The sequence below is a fragment of the Lucilia cuprina genome, chromosome 4 (assembly GCF_022045245.1).
Source record: "Lucilia cuprina isolate Lc7/37 chromosome 4, ASM2204524v1, whole genome shotgun sequence".
In the NCBI taxonomy this organism is placed as follows: domain Eukaryota; kingdom Metazoa; phylum Arthropoda; class Insecta; order Diptera; family Calliphoridae; genus Lucilia; species Lucilia cuprina.
Genome location: NC_060952.1, coordinates 66,634,895 through 66,661,356, shown reverse-complemented (window position 1 = coordinate 66,661,356; position 26,462 = coordinate 66,634,895). Strand labels below are relative to the sequence as shown.

Below are 26,462 nucleotides of genomic sequence, written 5' to 3'. Positions count from 1 at the left end.
TTATTTTATTAAAGCTTTTATTAATTTGGAATCTGTGGGATCTGGAGGAAAAGAACTTCTTTTTCAAAATAATCGGAATAATTCATGGCTTATGCAGGTAATATACATATTTACATACATATTTGAATACAATTCGCTGTACTGTTTAGTAAATGGTTATGATTATCATATCTTCTCATTTATAATATTGTATTAAAGGTGTTATATATAGAACAGTACCGTAGAAAAAACCTAACTCAGCTGTCAAAAAAAAAACTAACTCTAAATATGTATTAGTAAGATTTTTTTAGAAGTGCCCTGCAAACAATTTCTATCTAAATTGTGACCAAACGTAACAGCTCAAAGTTAAAAAAATCTAATTTGATATAATCTGAGTGAATTAAAAGTGACTCCGTTCGGAAAAAACTGTTCCGCCTGTTTAATACTTACTGTAAATTATTCTGTTCACTCTTTTATGTTATAAAAGCGACTTTATAATACATTTTCTTTATTTATCCTATTTCTTATATTGTGAACAATTGAAAAACTCTCTTATACTCACTAATCTTTCACTTATGTTTATTATATATTAAAGTAATGTTTTTTATATAATTAACACAATTTATTACAAAATCAAAATTTCACATCGTATTACGCAACTGATCACAATGAAATAAATATATTTAATAAAATGTGTTAACACTTTTTCTTCTGAATTTTGAGAGAAAGCGTGATTCTGCATTAATGTTATACGCACAATTGGGACGAACGACCAATTTCCTTCTGTACGACTAATTCGTCCACAAAAATTTATTGACTAAATTCGTCATTTAAAGCACAATCAAGATTTACTTACTGCGAATTATTATTTTTAATTGACTGCATTTTTACACCACATGCTTCAGGATAATTCCACGTTATTTTTATACCCTTCACCTTCGTGAGAAGGGTATATACAAGTTTGTCATTCCGTTTATAATTTCCGACCCTATAAAGTATATATATTCTGGATCCTTATATATAGCGGAGTCGATTAAGCCATGTCCGTCTGTTTAAATCAGTTTTTAGAGGTCCCCAGATATCGGCGAGATCCGAATCTTCAATAATTCAGTTAGACATGCTTTCGAGAAGATCGTTATTTAAAATCAGCAAAATCGGTCTATAAATAACAGAGATATGAACAAAAATCTGAGACAACCTCTGAAAATTTCATCAAAAAAGCCAAATTTTTTTCATGCTGTGTATTTTTTTATGTTTGGATGCTTTTGGCGTCATTGAGTTGTGTATTTTCTTTCTGTTTTGTTTTTGTAAATTATGTTCGTATATTTTGATGTAGGTTGGTTTTATTGCGTTGTTTATATTGTTTTTGTTTTTCTGTGTTTTTCGTTATGTGTGTATAGATGTCTGTTGTTTTAGATGCCTTGTGAATTTTGTTTTTTATTTCGTTTAGCGTTGTTGTTTATTTTGTTTTTCTTTTGGTTTAGTAATAATGTAGACGGGAACAATTTAAAATTTATAAAACTAATATGTTTAAAATACACTATGGTGAAGGGTATATAAGATTCGGCACAGCCGAATATTGCACTCTTACTTGTTTTTATTTATGTTTTTTTTTTACAAAATTTGAGACAAATTGTTGTATAAATTTGTTAAATTTCAAATAAATTTTTGTTTATATATTTCAAGGGGTGACCATATACATAATCAAAAATATTTAATTAAAAATAAACTAGAAAAATGTATGAACATTTAAAACTAAAAATGAAAATCGTCACTCTACATCCAAATATTTGTCGTTCGTCTGCGTATGAAATAGAAATAAACCTATCGCACATTTCGTTACGTACGACGAATTTCGTCATACGCACTGATTGTGCGTATTTGCATATACTTCAGTGTGTTCTATATCTGACGACGAAAATTCGTTCCGAAAAATTCGTCGCTCGTCTCAATTGTGCGTATAGCGTAAATTATCTTGTTCGTGCATTAAAAAATGTTCGCTTTTGAAATTTTTATTCCACTACTTGTTGTATCCTATTCATTTATAATGTAAAAACCACCTGTTGGCAACTCTTTAAATTTAGTGTCATCCTAAATTAAAAAAAAAAAAACATAATAATGTTATTATTATGTTTTTTTTTTTTTTTTTTTTTTTTTGTTTAAATTCAAACAAAAAACTTCATTACTATGAATTCAAATCAATTTCAACAATTGCTAGAAGTGTTAACAATAAATGATTTACTTCAGCAATTAAGTACTAATGCTACATTTCAACATGCCTCCATTACATGCTATGATACCGCCATTTCAAAATTTTGATGCTAGCAAAGAAAACTTCAAGTTGTATCGTTAAAGGTTTGAAAATTACCTTAACATGAAAAGTGTAGTTAAGGTATTTTCAGACTATAATACTGAGTATTAACACACTTCAAATTAAAAATATTATGAAAATTTTTCGGATTTTCAAAAAATCAATCCGAAAAATACATTTTATGTTTACACTATAATATTTGTAATATTTTTTATCAAATTTTTAATTGTTTAAGCATTTTTCGTTCTTATTTTTAATGTATTTTACACTTTTTGTTTGTTTTTTATTGTATTTATAAAATACATACCGAAAATAAAAGTTTTTGAATTGTTTTAAAATATTTATGAATACCGACCGTATGCCAAAAAAAATCAGTAATATTTTTGAAAATCAAATTAAAAATTATTTTTAGACTAGAAAATTGTATTATGATACAAACATTTTTGACAAGTATTAATACTCGGTATTGTAGTCTGAAAATACCTTAAGCGATAAAAGGGTATGCCACCAAATGCTCGTTAATTCTTTGGGGTCAACACATTTTAAATTGCTGGTTTCTCAAATGGCACCGAAAAAAACTGAAATAGAGTACAACGAGTTGGTAAAGAAACTCGAAATGCATTTGTGCCCAGAGAAGAATATACTGGAAATACAGCATCGATTTTTATCTACATACATAACAAAACGATGAGCAAACATTAGCTGATTATGTAGTATTACTCCGACGTGATATAAATGAATACAAGTTTTTTGTCAACATGTGCCGATATATCAAACATAAAAGACAAAACTATCTGCGAACAGCTCTTACAATCGGAAGAACCAGATTAAAAAAGTCCCCTTTTATGCGTTTTCACTTAATCCAGACTCCACATACATAATTTCATGTTTCTAGGTTCAATATTATAAAATTTCAAAAAGTTCCTTTTGTAGAACGAAAAAGTACTTAAAAGTCCCCTTTTATGTGTTTTCACCTAATCCGGACTCTACAAACTTAATTTCATGTTTCTAGGTTCAATATTATAGAAAATTTAAAAGTGCCAAAAAGACCCTTTTTGTAGGTTCTTACCTAGTCAAGGCCCTACATGCTAAATTTCATGTTTATAGGTTTAATATTATAGAAAATTAAAAAAGTACCTTTTGTAGAACGAAAAAGTACCAAGAAATTCCCTTTTATGTGTTCTGATCTAATGCGGGCTCTACATACTTAATTTGATGTTTCTAGGTTCTATATTATAGAAAATTCAAAAAGTACCATTTGTAGAACGAAAAAGTGCCAAAAAATTATCTTTGATGTGTTCTCGTCATACTTAATTTCATGTTTCTAAGTTCATTATTATAGATAACTCAAAAAGTACCTTTGAAAAACGCATAAGCACCAAAAAGTTACCTTTTGAAATTCTCACCTAATTTAGAATGAGAAGGGTATATATAAGTTTTTCATTCCATTGTAATTTCTATAATATAATTTTCCGACCCTATAAAGTATATATATTCTGGATCCTTATAGGTAGCGGAGTCGATTTAGCCATGTTCGTCTGTCTGTCTGTGTGTATGTTGAAATCAGTTTTCAGAAGACCCCAGATATCTGCTAAATTTTCAATAATTCTATTGGAAATACGATCGAATAGTACTCTATTTAAAATCAGTCCAATCGGTCCATAAATAATGAAGATTTGAGTAAAAATTCGAGACCACCTCTGAACATTTCATGAAAGTTTACATTTTTCGTGCATGCGGTAATTTTTTGTTATTGTGGTTTCATGTTTATTAACACAAATCAAAGAATGAATATGTCGTTACGTTACGTTGTTATTGGCTAGAAACATGAAATAAAGTACGTAGAGCCCGGATTAGACGAGAACACATTAAAGGGGTTATGGTTAAAATTATGATTGTAGTCTAAATATATTATGGTTATTGTAACAATTTTAAAATATCATATTATGGTTAAAATCAGCTAAAACATTTTATCATAATATTTTTAATTTACCATAATATTGTTTGTTATACATGACTATATTATGATCCAATTTGATCAAAATATCGTTGATCCAATTTGATCAAAATATCGTCATTACTCAGACCGATTTACAAATTTCAATTAAATTCCCAAAAACATAACTACATTATTCTATACAAAGTGAAATACTTATACATATAATGTTATAAACCAAATGAGAATTATTTCAACTCATTTTACTGTCGCTTTAAACAACACACACACAAAATAAATATAATTAAAATAACAATTATATGTTTTTGATAACAATATATTGTTACAGTGAACATAATTTAGTTATAGTAACCATGTCGAACTATGTTTTTTCTCTGCGTGTACTTTTTGAATTTTCTATAATATTGAACCTAGAAACATGAAATTTAGCATGTAGGACCTTGACTATAAAAAGGGACTTTTTGGTACTTTTTCGTCCTACAAAAGGTACTTTAGTGGTGGTAACCATAATCTACGAGCAACATATTATGGTTAGAATTATGGTTAAAGATAAAACATATTATGATCATTATTAGTATAATAATCTACCATATTATGATTACATAAAGTCCAAATATTTCATCATAATATAGTTTTATTAATCATAATATGATGTTGTAGCATCATATTGTAGTTTCAAGCAACCACATTATGGTTTCATGTAATCATATAATTATATTATTGTTTGAAGTAACCATATTATGGTTACAAGTAGTCACGTTTCTTCAAGTAACCATGTAATGGTTACATATTAAACATAATATGGTTAATTTAATGTGCTCGGCGTAAAATGTAATTATTTGTTAATTTTCTTTTAAACAAACACAAAACTTCCAAGCACTGATATTCCCATAAACACATGATGCCAATATAAACACAATATAATTTTTTAATTATTAATTTTTTATGTAAACTATTTTATTTATTTATTTATTTCTATTGTTTCCTATTATATTTTTAGATATTATTTATTTTTCACAATTATTTTAACACTGCGTTTGTTTAACAATTTATTTAATCCGATCTAGTACGAATAAACCATACAACTGATAGAAAATTGGCGATACCAAAATATTTTTATTAACAAAATATTGTTACAAAAAACATAGAATAGTTATCCTAACCATACCATGTTTTTTTCTCTGCGTGTAGAAACATGAAATTAAGTATGTGGAGCCCGGATTAGCCCAGAACACATTAAATGGGACTTTTGGTACTTTTTCGTCCTTCAAAAGGTACTTTTTGAATTTTCTACAATATTGAACCTAGAAACATTATGTAGAGCCTGGAGTAAGTGGAAACCCATAAAAGGAAAGTTTTTGGTACTTTTTCGTTCCTCAAAAGGTACTTTTTAAAATTTCTATAATATTGAACCTAGAAATATGAAGTTAAGCATGTAGAGCCGGAATTTATTTAGATCGTATAAAATGGGCTACAATTGGTATTTTTTGATTTTTTGTAATAAAATTCGTAATGACTGTTTTTAACACATCATGGTGAAGGGTATATAAGATTCGGCACAGCCGAATATAGAACTCTTGCTTGTTGGATTTGTTTTTAATATTTTAACATTTGTCATTTGCTGATAGTAGAATTGTATTTATCTTTAAACAATTTAGTATTTTTGTACTTTTGATAAAAATTGATAGTAACCCAGCAAAAAAGAATATCCAAAGAAGCGAAAAAGAAGTATAATTTACTACATGGAAGTACTGAAAAAGACCTGTAGAAGTAATGATTTTAACACAGGCTTGTCATAAAAGGGATATTTTTTATATGATTAAAAATTCACTACATCTGAAGTCATTCGGAGGATGTAATTTTAATGTTATTTTTTAAGTTATTAGGAAGTTAAATTGTGGTATTAAAGAATAAAACTAATTTAATTTAAAAACATTAACATAAATAAATAAATTACACGCATATATCAATTAACTACAAAGTAAAGTTGTTTTAATTAAAAAAAACTCCAGTAAAAAAATATACCTTAAATTAAAAAAAAAATTGATTCTTTTCGCTTCTTTGGAAGTCAATAAACCTCACTTCTCACACATAAAAATCAAAAGTGTCCCAAAAAAAGTTTCCCAGTGTGAACCAGGTCTAACGCGTCTGCCGCGAAAAGTTCAGCAACTTTTGACGTGTCGGCAGCTGATCAGGGTAGTATTTAATAAAGAAAAATATTAAAAAATTAACAAAAACTTAAAATTTTAAATTTTATACCCTTCACCTTCGTGAGAAGGATATATATAAGTTTGTCATTCCGTTTGTAATTTCTATAATATAATTTTCCGACCCCATAAAGTATATATATTCTGGATCCTTATAGGTAGCGGAGTTGATTAAGTTATGTCCGTCTGTCTGTTTGTTAAAATCTGTATTTAGAGGACCCCAGATATCGGCGAGATCCGAATCTTCAATAATTCTGTTAGACATGCTTTCGAGAAGATCGCTATTTAAAATCAGCAAAATCGGTCGGAAAATAACGTATATATGAGCAAAAATTCGAGACAACCTCTAAAAATTTCATCAAAAATGTCATATTTTTTCATGCTTTGTTAAATAAGAAAAAGATGTACACGTGTGTGTCGATGTATTTGGTTTTTCAGCTGTGTATTTCGTTTTGTTTTTGTAAATTCTGTTCGTATATTTGGATGTAGGTTGGTTTTATTGCGTTGTTTATTTTGTTTTTCTGTGTTTTTCGTTATGTATGTTTAGATGTTTGTTGGTTTAGATGCCTTGTGTATTTTGTTTTTTATTTCGTTTAGCGTTGTTGTTGTTCATTTTGCTCTTGGCGTAATATTAATGTAGTCGGGAAAAAATTAAAAAATAATATGTTTAAAATACACTATGGTGAAGGGTATACAGTAGTTTTCCGATTTAACGAACCCATGTGTTGTCAGGCCTGTTCGTAAAATTGAAAAGTTCGTTATATGCAGTACTAAGTAAAACGTGGGTTTTTGGTAGGAAAATAATTAGAAATAGGTACATAAAATATTTTTTAAATGTATTTTATAAAAATTAATTCTTTTTTTATAAAAATAGCACAAAACACAGAATTTCGAATCTTATATGCCCACCTTCAAACCATATTTGTGTCGAATTTAATCGCTGTATTTTTAATTCTGTCATGAGCTTTAAAGTTATTTCTCGAAGTTCATCGCTATACTCGTATTTTTAAGCGAGTAATGAGCGTTGAAGTAATTTTCTTAAGGGGGCCTGATTGTTAGTGATATCGGTTAGTACTCGGCGTACTCGTATTGTTTAGCGAGTATTGAGCGTTAAAGCCATTATCTGAAGGACGGACGGACATAGCTACATCGAACTAAAATTTAATAAGAACCCAGAATGTGTTACAGTTTTGGTTTAAAAGCGCCGCTTGCTACAACTTAGGTTATTTGTTATTTTTGATAAATGTCATTTTATCTTCATTTAAATAATAATATTTTTATTACTTAGTTCGTTAAACAGAGTACAAAAAACAAGTTTGGTTCATTATTTAAGGTATTCAATAGGAAAAATTAGCTTGTTCGTTAAATGCGATGTTCGTAGAATTGAATGGTCGTTAAATCGGAAAACTACTGTATAAGATTTGGCATAGGGTTCTATAGTTGAAACGAAAAGTCGACTTTTCGACTTTTTACATTTTATGAAAAGTCGACTTTTTCGACTTTTTGCATTTAGTTAAAAGTCGATTTTTCGACTTTTAACTAAATGCATATTTATCTAACTGCAACAGTTTCCAAGATAACGAATTTTGTATTTAATTTATATGGGAGGTGCCATGCCGCCCAATAACATTGGCACTAAAGTGGCTCCTACAAAATTTGAGGACTCTAACTGTTATATTATCTCAAGAAAAACGAATTTTTTTATTTAATTAATATGGGAGGTGCCGCTCCCCTCATAGGTAGTCCGCCAATTTATTACCAAAAATGTTTACATGGATGTTAAAGTTATTCGTGGAAAATTTTAATATTCTAACTTTATTATTTTTCAAACTAAATAAATTTTTGTATTTAATTTATATGGGAGGTACCACGCCCCTAACGCAAGTCCTCCCACAATATATCCTAAATAATCGTATTGACACTAAAGTGTCCCCGGCAAAATTTGAATACTCTAGCTGTTATATTATATCAAATTTTTGTATTTAATTAATATGGGAGGTATCGCTCCCCTCATGAGTAGTCCGCCAATTTATTACCCAAATGTTAACATGGATGTCAAAGTTATTCGTGCAAAATTTTAAGATTCTAACTGTAATAGTTTATAAAATAAACGAATTTTTGTATATAAATTATATGGGAGGTACCACGCCCCCAAACGCTAGTCCGCCCACTTTTTATCCTAAATAATCATATTGACACTAAAGTGGCTCCGACAGAATTTGAGGACTCTAACTGTTATATTAACTCAAGATAATTTTTTTTTTTAAATTTATATGGGAGGTGCCGCTCCCCTCATGGGTAGTCCGCCAATTTATTACCCAAAATATTAACATGGATGTTAGAGTTATTCATGCAAAATTTAAAGATTCTAACTGTAATAGAGTCCAAGATAAGCGAATTTTTGTATTTAATATATATGGGACGTACCACGCCCCCTAACGCTAGTCCGCCAAATTTGTATTCTAAATAATCATATTGACACTAAAGTGGCTTCGACAAAATTTGAGGATTCTAACTGTTATATTATCTCAAATATAGGAATTTTATATTTTCTTAATGTGGGCGTGGCTCATCGCCCACTTGAAATTTAAAAATAAAAAGTAGCCTATTACCTATTCCAGGCATACAAGAAAGTCATTTTCATTTTTATATATACCCAGCAAAAAAAGTGAGGAAAAAGAAATAGAATTTTCACCACAAATAACATACTTGAAGTACAGTGGACGTCCAAATAGTACGTACCCTCTTTATTACGAATGTCCAATAATACGAATGGCAAAATTGTCTACTTTATAAAAATACAATTTTTCTGTTCGATAGTACGAATAACGCATTTTTATGGGAATTTTGGTTTTATTTACGTATGAATGAAGTTTTTATTTTATCATTTTGGTATCATTTACCTTAAGCTCAGCAATTTAGAAGTTTTTTTGTATTTAATACAAGTGTTTTGTGTTTTAAAAAGTCCTATACACACAATTTACTTCATGTATATTTACAAATCAAAAATTATTTAGTGTTATTAATTTATTTTCTTGGAATTTCGATGACCCAAGAGAAGAAATTAAATTGGATGATAACGCCAATGAGAACAATATTGAAGTCTCAAAAGTGCTGTTATTCAAAAGGAATCGTTTTACAAAGTAATAAACATCAATGTTAAATTATGGATTTTCTAATAAGTAAAACTCCACATTCAAATGTGATCCTTTAAATATTCCAAGTTTTTAAGAGAAAATTTTAAATTAGAGTATTGTTTTTGAAAGTGGTATATTCCATTCAAGTTTCTAATAAAAATTGTATGTAATCTGAACATGTTTAATACATTTTAGAACAGATATGTACATGTAAATTGCCTTTGCACACATATTTTTAAAAACATTAAAATTTAAAACCTTCAACCATTTCATTCAACCATTGGACTTTCAAAATTAACAATTAGTATAAGTGAATATGTCATTTTATGCCTGTTTATGTATAAGAAATTTATTTGAAATAATACACATTTATTATATTTTATTTCGTTATGTAATTTTTCATGAAAAATAAAAAATTCAATATTTTATGAGTATTATTTGAATTTTAACATACAAAATGTGTTGTTCAAGGTATTTTCAGACTACAATACCGAGTATTAATACTTGTCAAAAATGTTTGTATCATAACACAATTTTCTAGTCTAAAAATAATTTGTAATTTGATTTTCAAAAATATTACAGATTTTTTTGGCATACGGTCGGTATTCATAAATATTTTAAAACAATTCAAAAACTTTTTATTTTCGGTATGTATTTTATAAATACAATAAAAAACAAACAAAATATGTAAAATACATTAAAAATAAGAACGAAAAGTGCTTAAACAATTAAAAATTTGATAAAAAATATTTCAAATATTATAATGTAAACATCCGAATGAAAATCCGAATAATTTTCTTAATATTTTTAATTTGAAGTGTGTTAATACTCAGTATTATAGTCTTAAAATACCTTCAATAATACGAATTTTTCGGTACTACGAAAGGGCCTGACACTATATAATTCGTACTAGTTTACGTCCACCGTACTTCCAATTTTGGTGAAAAACCTATTAATTTTACATTAGCGTGCCATTGGAGGGATGTTGTTCATTTTTGACAACTATGTAGATGTAGTTCATAGTTGTCAAAAATGAACAACATCCCTCCAATGGCACGCTAATGTTAAATTAATAGGTTTTTCACCAAAATTGGAAGTACGGTGGACGTCCACTAGTACGAATTATATAGTGTCAGGCCCTTTCGTAGTACCGAAAAATCTTATTCATAGATGCAATAAAAATCCGATATTTGGATGTCAAAAATAAACCGAATTCGTTCAATGACATGCTTATGTTAATTTCATTGGTTTTTCACCAAAGTCTGATGTACTTCGAATATGTTATTTGTAGTGACTTTTCTACATCTCTTTCCTCACTTTTAACTGGGTTTTCATTTGTAAGAAAAAATATTTGGTTTATAAAAGCGAAAAATATATAATCGCATATTTAGATGTGATTAAGATTGTTTTTGTAATTTTTATACCCACCATCAAAAAAGACAGACCTGGAAAAATATATATATTCTGGGCCATTATTAAATTCTAAGTGGATCTAGCCAAGTCCATGTTCAATATTAACCAAAATCTCCCAAATAAATTTTGTGAAGATCAGTCTATAATTGAGCCTACTACCCATATAAGGTTCCTCTCAGAAAATTACTATAACGATCATAACATAACTTGCATCAAAACAATAGTAAAGTCACGAAACACGACATTAGCAAGATTTAGGGGAACTAAAACCTCTTTGCAAAGTTTTATAAATATCGGCACATAATTGATCCTTTAAGGATTATAACCTGCTTCAAAACTTTAAATCAACGAAAGTCAACATAAAAGAGTTTAAATCTCTCTAATAAATTTTGTAATGGTCGGTCAATAATTGACATACGCCCAAGAACAGAAATGACTATAATGCTTATAATTTGCTTCAAAATGATAGAAATGAAACGAAATCCAATAAACTAAAATCTTACTATCAAATTTTTTGAGGAAAGGTTCATGTTTGATCCACCCCGATAAAGTCCCCTTAGAAAATTACTTAACTTTATAATAGTTAAAACATAAACAAGTTTTAGGGGAACTTAAATCAAAGAAATACTCATAAACATTGTAATAGGAACAAAGGACTCTCTGCCAAATATTAAATGGATCAGACCGTAGTCCATTCTATCCCTATATAAGGTGTCCCTCTTAACATGACTTTAAAGCTCAAAACTATAACTTGCTTGAACGCTATACCTTATGACTAGTCCATTGGCGGCCAAACATGACCTTGCGGGCAATGTGTTATTCTCACTTAAACACACGCAATTCAAATATTCTCAGCAACAAAACAAACTATACTCAAAACGAAAACAATTTAATTTAGTTGCTCTCTTTATATTTTCAAAAGCCATTGCAAATTAATGTATAAATACTTTTTATATAAAGATCTATTAGACCCACGATCAGCAACTCCTATACACAATGTTTTTTGGCCGTTACTAAATTTACACAGATTACTCACACGAATAGAAAACACAATTCAGTCTCATTTGAGCTGTCATATAAGAAGGTTGTGTCGTCGCTCGTTTCTTGCTTTTGCAATGAAAATGAACGAAAGTATATTAATGAAGGGATGGATAATACTAATTATTGTTGTGCTTTTTAGTATCTACACTACATATTTAGTAGTTTTTAGAATTATTAACTTTTTAAAATGTTTTTTCTTTCAACATAATTTGGAAATTATAATAATTAACCAAAATTTAATGTACTGTTGTTATATACATATATTTTACTATTTAAAATAAATATGTGCAAAACAGGGCAAAAAATATTTGCTACTTTTAAACTAAAAAATATTAGTTTTGTGTTACATTAAGATTATTTCTAAATATCAGTTTTCCATACATGCATTTTTGTGGAGATGAGAGTATAATGATTTCTCATTTCTTGTTTTTTCGCTCTTTCACTTATACAAGTGCAAAATGTAGTAGTATATGTCTGCCGATCCTGTGCCTCGTTTTCATTTAATTTCTATATTTTTTGTTTATTTATTCTTCGTTTATAAATTTGTTCGGCAATTTTTGTTTTCTTCTCTTAATTTTTGTGTTTTTGACAGCTGTTTAATTGGAAATTTCCAATAAAAACGTAATTCGTGCAGCCTCTTCTCACTTTAAGTTACAGAAACACTTTTTACTCACAAATCGAGAAACGATGGAATTTTTTGTCTCACACTTCTCGATGTGAGAACTTTCCACTCAAAGTTACAGAAACGGGGTACTGGTATTAGACATACATATGTATAATTATTTATTTTTATTTGTTCAAGCAATTAATCGCTTAAATTGTAAAGATTAAACGATCGACAGTTAATCATTTGAGTACCTATTAGATACATTTAACACATATACAAACTCTATACATATATCAATACCTACATATGTACATACATACATCAACACATTTTTACATCAAAATGTGCATCAATACATACTTTCATCAACAGATATATACAACAATACATACATTCCTTCTGTTATTCATTTATAATACTAATAATATAAATAACACAAATAAGTATGTAAAACCATAAAATTTTTTCAGTGCAAAGCACACATATTTTAATTTATGTTCTCTTTCATATTTTGCACTACAACACATGCGTTTTAAACATTCTCTTTCTGGCCACCGCGGGACTAGTCCTTCTCATAAATAACATTATCAATTATAGGATCACACAAATATTATGAGCATTGGGCCATATTAGATCAAAGCCTTCATATGAGGTTAAGAAAGCAATTATTTTGGCTTAGCAACTTTTATTGAAAACAAAATCTTTGTAAAATCTTAGCATGATCGGTGAAAAATTTACCATAAGTAAACTTACAGAAAATAAACTCTACACATAAATCATAAAAAATAATTATCATGATAAAATAAGTACTACCACGTTCATATTAATATTTAAAAACCACACTTTACGATTTTTGAAGATTTTAGTTCTATTAGTTTCCCAGTTGTATGAATCCCCTGTTCCCATGAATGTAAAAATTCGTCATGCAAATTTTGAGGTTTATAAATTCAAATATTCATATATCAGAGTTGTTAGCGAAAAATTTAAGGATTTTAGCTCTAATAATTTCTCCGATTTACAACTTTTTGTATTTAATTCATATGAGAGGTTTCAAGAACCCAAAATGAATGTCCGCACATTTTATGTGATATGTGATTTTATATACTTTTTATGTATAGGGGAATGGCATTTTGCCCACATGAAATTTTAAAATAAAAAGTAACTTACAGTACCCCCAAAACGTTTACATAGATGTTAATGTGGTTCGTGCAAAATTTAAAGATTACAGCTCCAAGAGTTTCCTAAATAATTATTCACTATTCTTATAATTTTTTGTCCTAAGTGTTCTTGTTGATTCTAAAGTGGCTCGGCATAATTGGAGGACTCTAGCTGTTATACTTTCTGAGATATACTAATTAAAAGTTTTTTATACCCTTCACCACTTTAGTGGGGTGGGTATATTGGGTTTGTGCGGATGTTTGTAACATACAAAAATATTCGTCCTATACCAATCAGCTTAGAATCGTTTTCTGAGTCGATTTAGCTATGTCCGTCCACCTTTCCGGCTGGCTGGCTGTCTGTCCATGTAAACTTTGTGCGCAAGGTGCAGGTCGCAATTTTCAAGATAATTGGATGAAATTTGGCAAACACGCTATTTTTGACTCAAGGACGAAGCCTATTGAATATGAATAAAATCAGTCCATTATTTCACCTAGCTTCCATACAACAGAACCCCCGAAAAATATACCTGTTTATCAAAAAAAGCGGCACAAATATGTTTTATACAAACCTTGTTGACCTTGTCAACATTCATAAGAATTGGGCCTCATACAAAGTCCCCATCAGAAAATTACTCGAATGTCCAAAATAATCTTATAAACACAAATGATGAGATGAGATTCAGCACAAATAAATATTATATAAATATTTGCCCCTAGCCCCAATATAAAGCTTCTTTCAGAAAATTAAATGTTTATCCATAAAATGCTTAAATGTCTCGGAACAATGAATTATTATAAAGAATAAATCACATTTAATATTCATTACTGGTATAGGATATCATATGGTCGGTCACGCCCGACTATACTTTTATACATGTTTTATATAGGAGGCGCCTCGCTACTATAGCTAGTCCGCCCATTTTGCGCCCATATGTCCATATGGATGTCAAATTTGTCCATACAAAATTTGGAAACTCTAACTATTGCTGTTTCTGAGATATTTATATAATATAAATATTATATAAATATTTGCCCCTAGCCCCAATATAAAGCTTCTTTCAGAAAATTAAATGTTTATCCATAAAATGCTTAAATGTCTCGGAACAATGAATTATTATAAAGAATAAATCACATTTAATATTCATAACTGGTATAGGATATCATATGGTCGGTCACGCCCGACTATACTTTTATACATGTTTTATATAGGAGGCGCCTCGCTACTATAGCTAGTCCGCCCATTTTGCGCCCATATGTCCATATGGATGTCAAATTTGTCCATACAAAATTTGGAAACTCTAACTATTGCTGTTTCTGAGATATGTGATTTAAAATACTTATGTATGTAGGCGTGGCGCTTTACCCAAATGAAATTTTAAAAATAAAAACAGCCTATAGTTCCTTCCAACACACGGGAAGACACTGTGAAAATTTCAGGAAAATCGGTCGAAATATTGGTCATAGGCCCGTAAAAATCTGTCTGTTAAAAACACGATATAGTCCGTACGGAATGAGCTAGAGGTTTCACAAATATTTTCTATAGATAAGGATTGCTTGGTGTTGAAAATGAGCAATATCGCTCCACGTTTTCGGATAGCCCCGCTACAAGTGGACCCCCGAAAAACGGCTTTAACGGGCATAACTGTTTTTAAAGAACGAGTATAGCCATGAAATTCGACACAAATAAATTTCATATGAACAAAAATCACCTTACTAAATTTAATGAGAATCGGTCCATAATTGACCCTATCCCCGATATAAGGTCCCCTTTAGAAAATTAATAAAATCAGTCCATTATTTCACCTAGCTTCCATACAACAGAACCCCCGAAAAATATACCTGTTTATCAAAAAAAGCGGCACAAATATGTTTTATACAAACCTTGTTGACCTTGTTAACTTTCATAAAGATTGGGCCTCATACAAAGTCCCCATCAGAAAATTACTCGAATGTCCAAAATTATCTTATAAACACAAATGATAAGATGAGATTCAGCACAAATAAATATTATATAAATATTTGCCCCTAGCCCCCATATAAAGCTTCTTTCAGAAAATTAAATTTTTATCCATAAAATGCTTAAATGTCTCGGAACAATGAATTATTATAAAGAATAAATCACATTTAATATTCATAACTGGTATAGGATATCATATGGTCGGTCACGCCCGACTATACTTTCATACATGTTTTATATGGGAGGCGCCTCGCTACTATAGCTAGTCCGCCCATTTTGCGCCCTTATGTCCATGTTGTCCATACAAAATTTGGAAACTCTAACTATTGCTGTTTCTGAGATATGTAGGCGCCACGCCTACATACATGAAATTTTAAAAACAAAAACAGCCTATAGTTTCTTCCAGACACACAGGAAGACACTGTGAAAATTTCAGGAAAATCGGTCGAAATATTGGTCATAGGCCCGTAAAAGTCTGTCTATTAAAAACACTATATAGTCCGAACGGAATAAGCAAGAGGTTTCACAAATATTTTCTATAGATAAGGATTGCTTGGTGTTGAAAATGAGCAATATCGGTCCACGTTTTCGGATAGTCCCGCTACAAGTGGACCCCCGAAAAACGGCTTTAACGGGCATAACTGTTTTTAAAGAACGAGTATAGCCATGAAATTCGACACAAATAAATTTCATATGAGCCAAAATCACCTTAGTAAATTTAATGAGAATCGGTTTATAATTGACCCTATCCCCGATATAAGGTCCCCTTTAGAAAATGACTTTACTTTAACGCTCATTACTGGCTTAAAAGTACGAGTGTAGAGATGAAATATGACATAAGTAAGTTTCTTACGCGCTAAAACTTAACAACTTTTATAGGAATGTAAACCTTCCTTAATTAAGATTTTAATGTAATCGATGAAAAATTTTTAAATAAATAATAGTTTCCCAGATATATAAAATTTTGTATTCAATTCATATAGGAGGTACCAAGATCCCATTGAAAGTACGCCCGTTATTCTCTAATTATTTTTATTTACATAAATTTCAAAGTTCTTCATGTAGAATTTGAAGATTCTACCTCTAATAGTTTCTCAGATATATATGGGGACTCTCAGCACTCCAGATGAAAGCCCGCCCCATTTTTCCAAAATGTTCAGATGTATAATTATCTTGCAAAATGTTAAGAATCTTGTTCTTTTAGTTTCCTAGATAAACGAAATTTTGTATTTAATTCATGTTGGAGGCGCCAAGTTCCCCTTGATTTCTAAATGTTTACATGAATGTCAAAGTTCTTTAATTCAAGATTTCTCTTTTTCCTTAAAAATGTTCAGATGAACATTAAAGTTCTTGGTGCAAAATTTGAAGAATTTAGTTTTATTAGTTTCCCAGATAAACGAATTTTTGTATTTTATTTATATGGGAGGTACCGCTCTCCTCATGGGTAGTCCATCAATTTATTTCTCAAAATGTTAATGGATCTTTCAACGATTAAAGAATTTATGTATTTAATTAATATGGGATGTAACATGCCCCTAATGCTAATCCGCCCACTTTTTGTTTCGACAAAATTTGAAGACTCTAACCGTTATACTATCTCAGATATACTGATTTCATATTTTCTTAATATGGGCATGACACATAGACAAATGTCAAAGAAAAAAGTTGTAAAGAATATTAATAAAATTTATATCATTGGAAAGCAAATAAAATATATATCATCGAATAAAGTCAATAATTTTTTGTAAAATGGAAAATGTTTATTACAGATAGCTTTAGTAAAAAAATTAGTAAAAATCAGAATTTTGGAAAAATTTATTTTTGTGTTGTGTTTCTGATAGTAAGGTATTTTTTACCACAACCTTGAAAGAAATATTTTTTTGATATTACTTTTTTGACAATTTTATTAGAAAAGTAATGTTTTTAGAAGTTAAAAATTTATCATTATAATGATTTCTCATTTCTTGTTTTTTCGCTCTTTCACTTATACAAGTGCAAAATGTAGTAGTATATGTCTGCCGATCCTGGCTCTACATGCTAAATTTCTTGTTTCTAGGTTCAATAGTATAGAAAATTCAAAAAGTACCTTTTGTAGAATGAAAAAGTACCAAAAGTCCCCTTTTATGTGTTCTAGCCTAATCCTGGCTCTACATACTTAATTTCATGTTTCTAAGTTCAATATTATAGAAAATTTTTGTAGAACAAAAAAATACCTTTTTATAGGTTCTAACCTAGTCACGGTCCTACATTCTAAATTTCATGTTTCTACGTTCAATACTAGAAAATTCAAAAAAGTACCTTATGTAGAACGAAAAAGTACCAAAAAAAATACAAAAAAATTTACCGTTTGATACTGTGTTTTGTTTTTGTTTGTTTATTGTTTTGTACAAGCATGCACGAAAAATGTACATTTTTCATGAAATTTTCAGATGTGGTCTCGGATTTTTATATTTTATATAAGTTTGTCATTCCGTTTGTAATTTCTATATATAATTTTCCGACCCTATAAAGTATATATATCCTTATAGATAGCGGAGTCGATTAAGCCATGTCCGTCTGTCTGTCTGTTGAAATCAGTTTTTAGAGGACCCCAGATCTCAGCGAGATCCGAATCTTCAATAATTCTGTTAGACATGCTTTCGAGAAGATCGCTATTTAAAATCAGCAAAATCGGTCGGTAAATAACGGAGATATGAGCAAAAATCCGAGACAACCTCTGAAAATTTTATAAAAAAATGTCATATTTTTTTCATGCAACAACAACACTGTATATTAGAAAATGATGTACACGTGTGTGTAGATGTATATGGTTTTATTCAGCTGTGTGTTTTTGTTTTGTGAATTCTCTTCGTATATTTGGATGTAGGTTGGTTTTATTGCGTTGTTTATTTTGGTTTTCTGTGTTTTTCGTTATGTATGTTTGATGTCTGTTGTTTTTGATGCCTTGCATATTTTGTTTTTTACTTCGTTTAGCGTTGTTGTTGTTCATTTTGTTTTGCTTTTGGTGTAATAATAATGTAGTCGGGAAAAATTTATAAAACTAATATGTTTAAAATACACTATGATGAAGGGTATATAATGTTCGCACAGCCTAATATAGCACTCTTACTTGTTACTCATATCTTCGTTATTTATGGGTCTATTGGACTGATTTTAAATAGCGTTCTATTCGATCGTATTTCCAATAGAATTATTAAAAATTCAGGTCTCGCAGATATCTGGGGTCTTCTGATTCTGATTTCAACATACACACAGACAGACAGACGGACATGGCTTAATCGACTCCGCTATCTATAAGGATCCAGAATATATATACTTTATAGGGTCGGATAATTATATTATAGAAATTACAAACGGAATGACAAACTTATATATACCCTTCTCACGAAGGTGAAGGGTATAATAACATCAATACTCGCCATATTAGTTTAACAAATTTGAGTGTGCCTGCAATTATGTCTGCCTGCTACTAGAAATTGCAAACACGATTTGCAATTTTTATATTAATACGAATATATATGACTGCAATTTTAAGTAGCAAAGTGAAACAAAAATTATAAAGTTTCATATTTATTTTATAGTCATATACAAGAGAGGTGGTGCTAGTGCTGCATATTTAAACGCTGATTGAAACATACAAAGCAAAATACACAGCTGAATAAAACCAAATACATCTACACACACGTGTACATCTTTTTCCAATATACAGTGCTGTTGTTGCTTATTTAACAAAGCATGAACAAAATATGACATTTCTTGATGAAATTTTCAGAGGTTGTTTCGGATTTTTGCTCATATCTCCGTTATTTACCGACCGATTTTGCTGATTTTAAATAGCGATCTTCACGAAAGCATGTCTAACAGAATTATTGAAGATTCGGATCTCGCCGATATCTGGGGTCCTCTAAAAACTGATTTCAACAGACAGACAGACGTCCTCCCGGGGGCATGTTACTTTGATGAAGCCTCTACCTTGGTGTTATTGCAATGCCGGGGAATAAAGAGATGGCCAATACCTCTACTCGAAAAAATTGTTTACAGACCAGAGCACCGCATAATCTGGTATTACGTGTGGTCAGTTTCTCGCAGGACTATGTCCTGGCTGGTGTGTTTAGATCATACACCGGCGTGTAGAAAGATAAAAAAATCACCACTACGCACACACTATTAGTCATATAGTAGTATATAGGCGAAAGTAATTGTCAAGGACCTAAGTCCCCTGTCAAAGACCTAACTGGTGAGAATGTATTAGTAGAAGTACAAAAATAAACACAGTTGGTCAAAAGGTACTAAATAAAAATTGTATTTTTTGGACGTTATTCTTTATGTGTTATTAATGAAATTTTATATGGCAGTGAATGAAAATATTAGTTATTTATTTTTTTGAAAAGATATTTTATCTTAAAACATATTATAAACACGTCTTTTTGTTATTTTTTTTGTTGAATTAAAAAAGTATGTAAAATACTTTTTTAATTTTCAATCCGAAAATGTACAACTTTTCTTTTTTCAGTTTTAATTAAAATGAAGTGTCAAAGAATTAAAAATATTTTATTTTCGTTTGTAAAATATAAATTATATTCGGAGTTTTAAATTGTTTAAAAGTGTCGCAAAAAATAATAAACATTAAGTTTAAGTGATAAGAAAAAGTTTAAGTTGCGAAGAAAATTTGAAGTTTTGTGAGTGCGTTAAGTTCTCAGAAGTTTGTTTTATTTCACACTCTTCGTCTGTGTGAAGAGAATAAAAATTTTTGTTTGAAAACGGCTTCAGTTTCGCCTATATGTACTACTATATGCTATTAGTATTTTTTTTAATAAAATTGCAAAGAAAAAATATATGGCTATTTTAAATTTTGAAGATTAAATTGCACTACTATAAATTGGGAATATTTATAGACAAAATATAATCAATGGACATAAGAATGTTAATTTCTTCACATAGAAAGAACATTTCAAATTAAAATTTACAAAAAAGTATCAAATAAGAATTATCTTATTTACCACTGAACACAAAGAAGTGAAACGCTGTCATTTTTTTACAACAATAACGTTACGCTCTTCTCACAGACGAGTTCTGTTTAACTCAGTGTTGCCACTTCATGTGTAATTACACATATTGTGTGTAATTTTTATTTCCATGTGTAGCCCATGTGTAATTGATCTCATGTGTAAATTATGTGTAATTTATAATCTCATTGTATTTACATAAGCATTACTTATTTTATATCAAAACGATCCACGCACATACATAGAAATTTATTTTCCCTTTGAAACACTTAAGCAAAAAGTGTCCGTCCTTTTCTTGAGATTTTTTGAAAGCCGGTTTTTAAAAAAAGTGATTCACATACATACATGTAAATGGTACATATACATATTTTATATTCAACAAGTAAGAGTGCTATATTCGGCTGTGCCGAATCTTATATACCCTTCACCATAGTGTATTTTAAACATAATTGATCTTACAGTCTAGTTAATAAAAACATTAAAAAAATTTGAGTCGATTTAAGCCGAATGTTTCGGCGGCGGCTCAAGCAACTAAATATAGTTCGGCGGCGGCTAAGCTCCGACTTGAAGCCGGTCGACTTCGACCTCTGATTCATTGCTGGTAAACATTGACGAGACGTAGATTTTGTTTTTGTTTATCGTAAAAAAAAATTGTTTTAAAAAGCACTTGGAAAAAATTTGTGTTAGTTTTAAATTTCAAACTTACATTATTCGCATAAAAATTATTGTACAATAACTCACAATCTACTCTCATATAATTGAAAACGTTTTAAATACTTTTTTCTATTCATCAAAAAATATATTTGCAAAACAAAAGGGAAAATTATTTTATTTTAACAAAAAATGCAAATCATATTTTTTTGCTGTGTATACTTTTTATTTTTGAATTCCAAACATACAAAAAAATACACAGCTGAATAAAACCAAATACATCTACACACACACGTGTACATCTTTTTCTATGTATGTGTTTTTAGTGTTTTTGTTGCTTTTTTAACAATTTTTTGATGAAATTTTCAGAGGTTGTCTCGGATTTTTGCTCATATCTCCGTTATTTACCGACCGATTTTGCTGATTTTAAATAGCGATCTTCTCGAAAGCATGTCTAATAGAATTATTGAAGATTCAGACATCGCCGATATCTGGGGTCCTCTAAAAACTGATTTCAACAGACAGACAGACAGACGGACATGGCTTAATCGACTCCGCTATCTATAAGGATCAAGAATATATATACTTTATAGGGTCGGAAAATTATATTATAGAAATTACAAACGGAATGACAAACTTATATATACCCTTCTCACGAAAGTGAAGGGTATAAAAATAACGAAACAAGAAATAAGAAATTTTCTAAATAATCAAATTTAACTCAAACTAATTTCTAGTGGTAATTTTGTTTCAAGTGTGTAAAAGTTACGTTGTTTTTTAGATCTAGTTAAATAATAATTTATTTTAGGGATGACTGGAAGAAATGGCTTCAGATTCCAATCTGATTGGCTAAATAAATTTGAAATGATTGTCATATGCTTTAGGTATTCTAGATTCTTTTAATGTCATTGTTCAATCAGAAAAGCCAATTTTATATAAAATGAAAAGTGAAGTTTTTAATATATTGCAAATATATTATATAAAAATGGATGTTTTGAAGTCAAAAAGCGTATGGCAAATCAACGAATCAGATGAAAACCTATTTTCAAACATAAATGATATTTATATTGGAGTTGTTGCATATGAATCATTAACTCAGATATCTGCATCACAAAAAAAGCAATCATTCTTCAAGATTGTAGAAAATTTTACATGGAGGCAATAAAATCAAGATTTGATTTTAGTTAGTTAGTTAGTTTGAAAGGAGGATGTATACACATCAAATCCGAAGAAATACACCTAGGCCTCTATCGGGCCTGTTGTGCGCTCCTTAACCAGTGCCACGGGTGGGAATCGAACCCACCACCTCCGGTCTACCAGACTAGAACACTAAACACTAACCTACCGGAGGCCACAAGATTTGATTTTAGTAATCAAATTTATTCTATTGTAGATATGTTAATACAAAAGTTGCTCAGTCTTTTGAACCAAATACATTATCCCTATTTAAAAAAAGATTTCCGTCATTCGACACAGATTTACAACAACTTGATAATGAATGGCGACAGCATGCTCTATTAGACTTTGAAAAATTTAAACTTAATGCAAGTCTAGAACCAGAAGTATACTGACCTAAAGTTTTTAAATTAAAAAAATTCTTTAGAAGAATGTTTGTTTCCCAATCTACAAAAAGTAATTCAGGTTATTTTAATATTACCTTTTTCAAATGCTTCTGCTGAAAGAATTTTTAGTAATTTGAAAAATTGCAAAACTGATTTAAGAAATAGAATGTTTTCTGAATCAATTGCATAAATTTTTTTTACTAATGAAAGAATTTTAAGAAACGGTAAAAAAACTATGAACCTAGTCAAGCAATTATCAAAAAGAATTGGAAATAGTGATCTCAGTTATAACTATATATGTATATATAGAAATATTTTAATTATCTAATATTATATTTTGTTTATAAATGAATTAATTATAATTGTTTAAATATTCGTATAGAAAAATATGTATATGATTTATTTTTGTTTAATTGATTTTTGTGTTTAAATAAAAATTAATAAAGGGCATGTGCAATTTTTTTAAATGTGTAATTTAGGAGTCGATCAAGTGTAGTTTCTAAATTTTATGGTGGCAACACTGGTTTAACTCCATCACATATGTAAGAATCTTTCTCTCCAAACTTCAAAACTTTGTCGCGAAAATTCGAGGCTTATAGCACTTGAATATATTATTCATCACTTAACGTTATATTTCATTATTTTTTTGCACACTTTAAATATATTTAATAGCCCGAAAAGATTTAATTTTTTACAAACGAAAAAAAAAAAAATATTTTTTTGATATTTAATTTTTGTTGTTGAAATTAAAACTGAAAAAACAATGTTGTAAATTTTCGTATGGTACAAAACAAAAATATTTAAAATAATTTATTTATTATTTCAATATTGCAGATTAAAAAGCAAAGATGCATTCATATATAATATAACAAGTGGTAAGATATTAATGGAAATAAAGGTTAAAAATTTCAAGTGTCTACTCTCTAGAATACTATAAAAGATATAAATTTGAGTCAACCAGATGGTGGCATATTAGTAGAAAGTATCAATCATTCCTCTAAATGGGTATAAGAGTCTAATCTCTACATTACTTGGGGACAGTAAAGAGACGATTGCCTCCGCTCTCGCTTACAAAGGGGACACTAAAGTGACTACTGTCTTCATTCTCGATTACAAAGAGTTTATTTGTGACGAAAGACCAAAAACATACGAATTGGAGTCAGTCAGGTGGTAAGATATTAATGGAACTAAAATTTTAAATTTTTACGTGTCCACTCTTAGAATACTATTAGACAATAATGTGACGATTTACCCGAAAGATATAAATTTGAGTTCACCAGATAGTGGTATATTAGTTGAAAGTAATAATTATTTCATCAAAAAATGGGTAAAATAACTACTTTCAGAAGTACAACCAAAAATAACTTTTAAGAGTATAATCTCTAGGTTACTTGAGGACAGTAAATAGACGACTGTTGTTGTAGCAGCGACACGTGTAAAGTCGGTGTGGCTGGGTTGAAAATCCTTGGTCGTTGTTCGTTGAACTCCGAGTCGTTCCGGTGCGAAGAACCGATTTGTGGGAGACGACTGTCTCTGCTCTCGCTTACAAAGAGGACACTAAAGTGACGACTGTCTTCATTCTCGATTACAAAGGGTACATTCGTGACAAATGACTCAAAACATACGAATTACAATCATCTAGGTTGTAAATATTAGTGGAAATGACTGTCTTTTTCGTATGCATTGACTGTGTGTCGAACTGCTGGGCGACGTCTGGTTTAGATGTATTTGGTTTTATTCCCAGCTACTTCCAAAAGTAGTTATTTTACCCATCTTTTGGAGAAATTATTATTACTTTCTACTAATATGTTACCATCTAGTTGACTCAAATTTATATCTTTCAATCGTCACATTGATGTCCAATAGTATTCTAGAGAGCTAACACTTGAGATTTTTAACCTTTATTTCATTAATATCATACCACCTGTTGGCTCCAATTCGCATGTTTTGGGCCATTCATAAAATCAATCGTCACTATCCTAGAACACGTATATGTCCTAGTTTTATAAGAAGAGTAGCGGCAGTTAAATAGGTAGTAGTGTGACTGACTTCCAAGAACCCTTTTGTTTTGCTTTTGGTGTAATGATAATGTAGTCGGGAAAAAAATTAAAAAATAATAAAACTAATATGTTTTAAATACACTATGGTGAAGTGTACCTATAGCACTCTTACTTGTTTTTTTATTGTTTTGTTTTTACCCTACAAACAATTTCTATCCAAATTGTAACCATAACGTTACAAATTAAAGTTTAAAACAATCTAATTTGATACAATCTGAGTGAATTAAAAGTGACCCCGTTCGGTAGAAACTGTTGCGCATGTTTAATACTTACTTGATGTGTCCATTTCTTTTTAGTTTCAAGTCACTTTTTTATAACATAAAAGTGCGTAAAAGTAGTAAATTTCCAGGGAAGCTGCAAAGTGTTATGATTTTATACTCTTTTATATTATAAAAGCGACTTTTATAATTTTTTTTTTATTTCTCCTTTATTATATTGTTTTGTACTTACTAATCTCTCACCGATGCTTATTATATATTAAACTATGTTTTAGATATATTAAATTTAAATTAACACAATTTATTACAAAATCTAAATTTCACAATGTATCACACAACTGATCACAATGAAATAAAAATATTTACTGAAATGTGCTAACAATTTTCCTTCTGAATTTTGAGAGCAAGAATGATTCTGCATTAAACTATCTTCTCAGTGTATTAAAAAGTGTTAGTTTTTGAAATTTTTATTCTATCTACTTATTATCATTTAATTTTACTTTTGGTATATTAAAACGGACTAAATTTAACAAAATTATGATAAAAATTAGAAAGTAATGTATTTTGTTTTTATAAATTTTTTAACTTAGCACTGAAAAACATAAAATTGAGTCTTTATAATGACTATTTAGTTCATGTGTCCAAAATTAAACTCAAATTTGCTGGCAAGGTAGTATTTAAATTTTCTTCTTACATACATGCTATGAATTCATTTATTGTAATATTTTTAAAACTATGAACCTAGTCAAGCAATTAGAATACTATTAGACAATAATGTGACGATTTACCCGAAAGATATAAATTTGAGTTCACCAGATAGTGGTATATTAGTTGAAAGTAATAATTATTTCATCAAAAAATGGGTAAAATAACTACTTTCAGAAGTACAACCAAAAATAACTTTTAAGAGTATAATCTCTAGGTTACTTGAGGACAGTAAATAGACGACTGTTGTTGTAGCAGCGACACGTGTAAAGTCGGTGTGGCTGGGTTGAAAATCCTTGGTCGTTGTTCGTTGAACTCCGAGTCGTTCCGGTGCGAAGAACCGATTGTCGTGGGAGACGACTGTCTCTGCTCTCGCTTACAAAGAGGACACTAAAGTGACGACTGTCTTCATTCTCGATTACAAAGGGTACATTCGTGACAAATGACTCAAAACATACGAATTACAATCATCTAGGTTGTAAATATTAGTG

General features: G+C 29.6%; 1 protein-coding gene across 1 annotated transcript in view; it reads left to right on the top strand.

The window, feature by feature from the left end:
* LOC111681669 (endoplasmic reticulum metallopeptidase 1-like) overlaps positions 1–26,462 on the top strand; it is a 237,587-nt gene that overhangs the window by 85,088 nt on the left and 126,037 nt on the right. Inside the window, exon 5 of the mRNA XM_046948809.1 lies at positions 15–97. Within this exon, the coding sequence (XP_046804765.1) occupies positions 15–97 (83 nt within the window). The remainder of the gene's footprint in view (positions 1–14; positions 98–26,462) is intronic.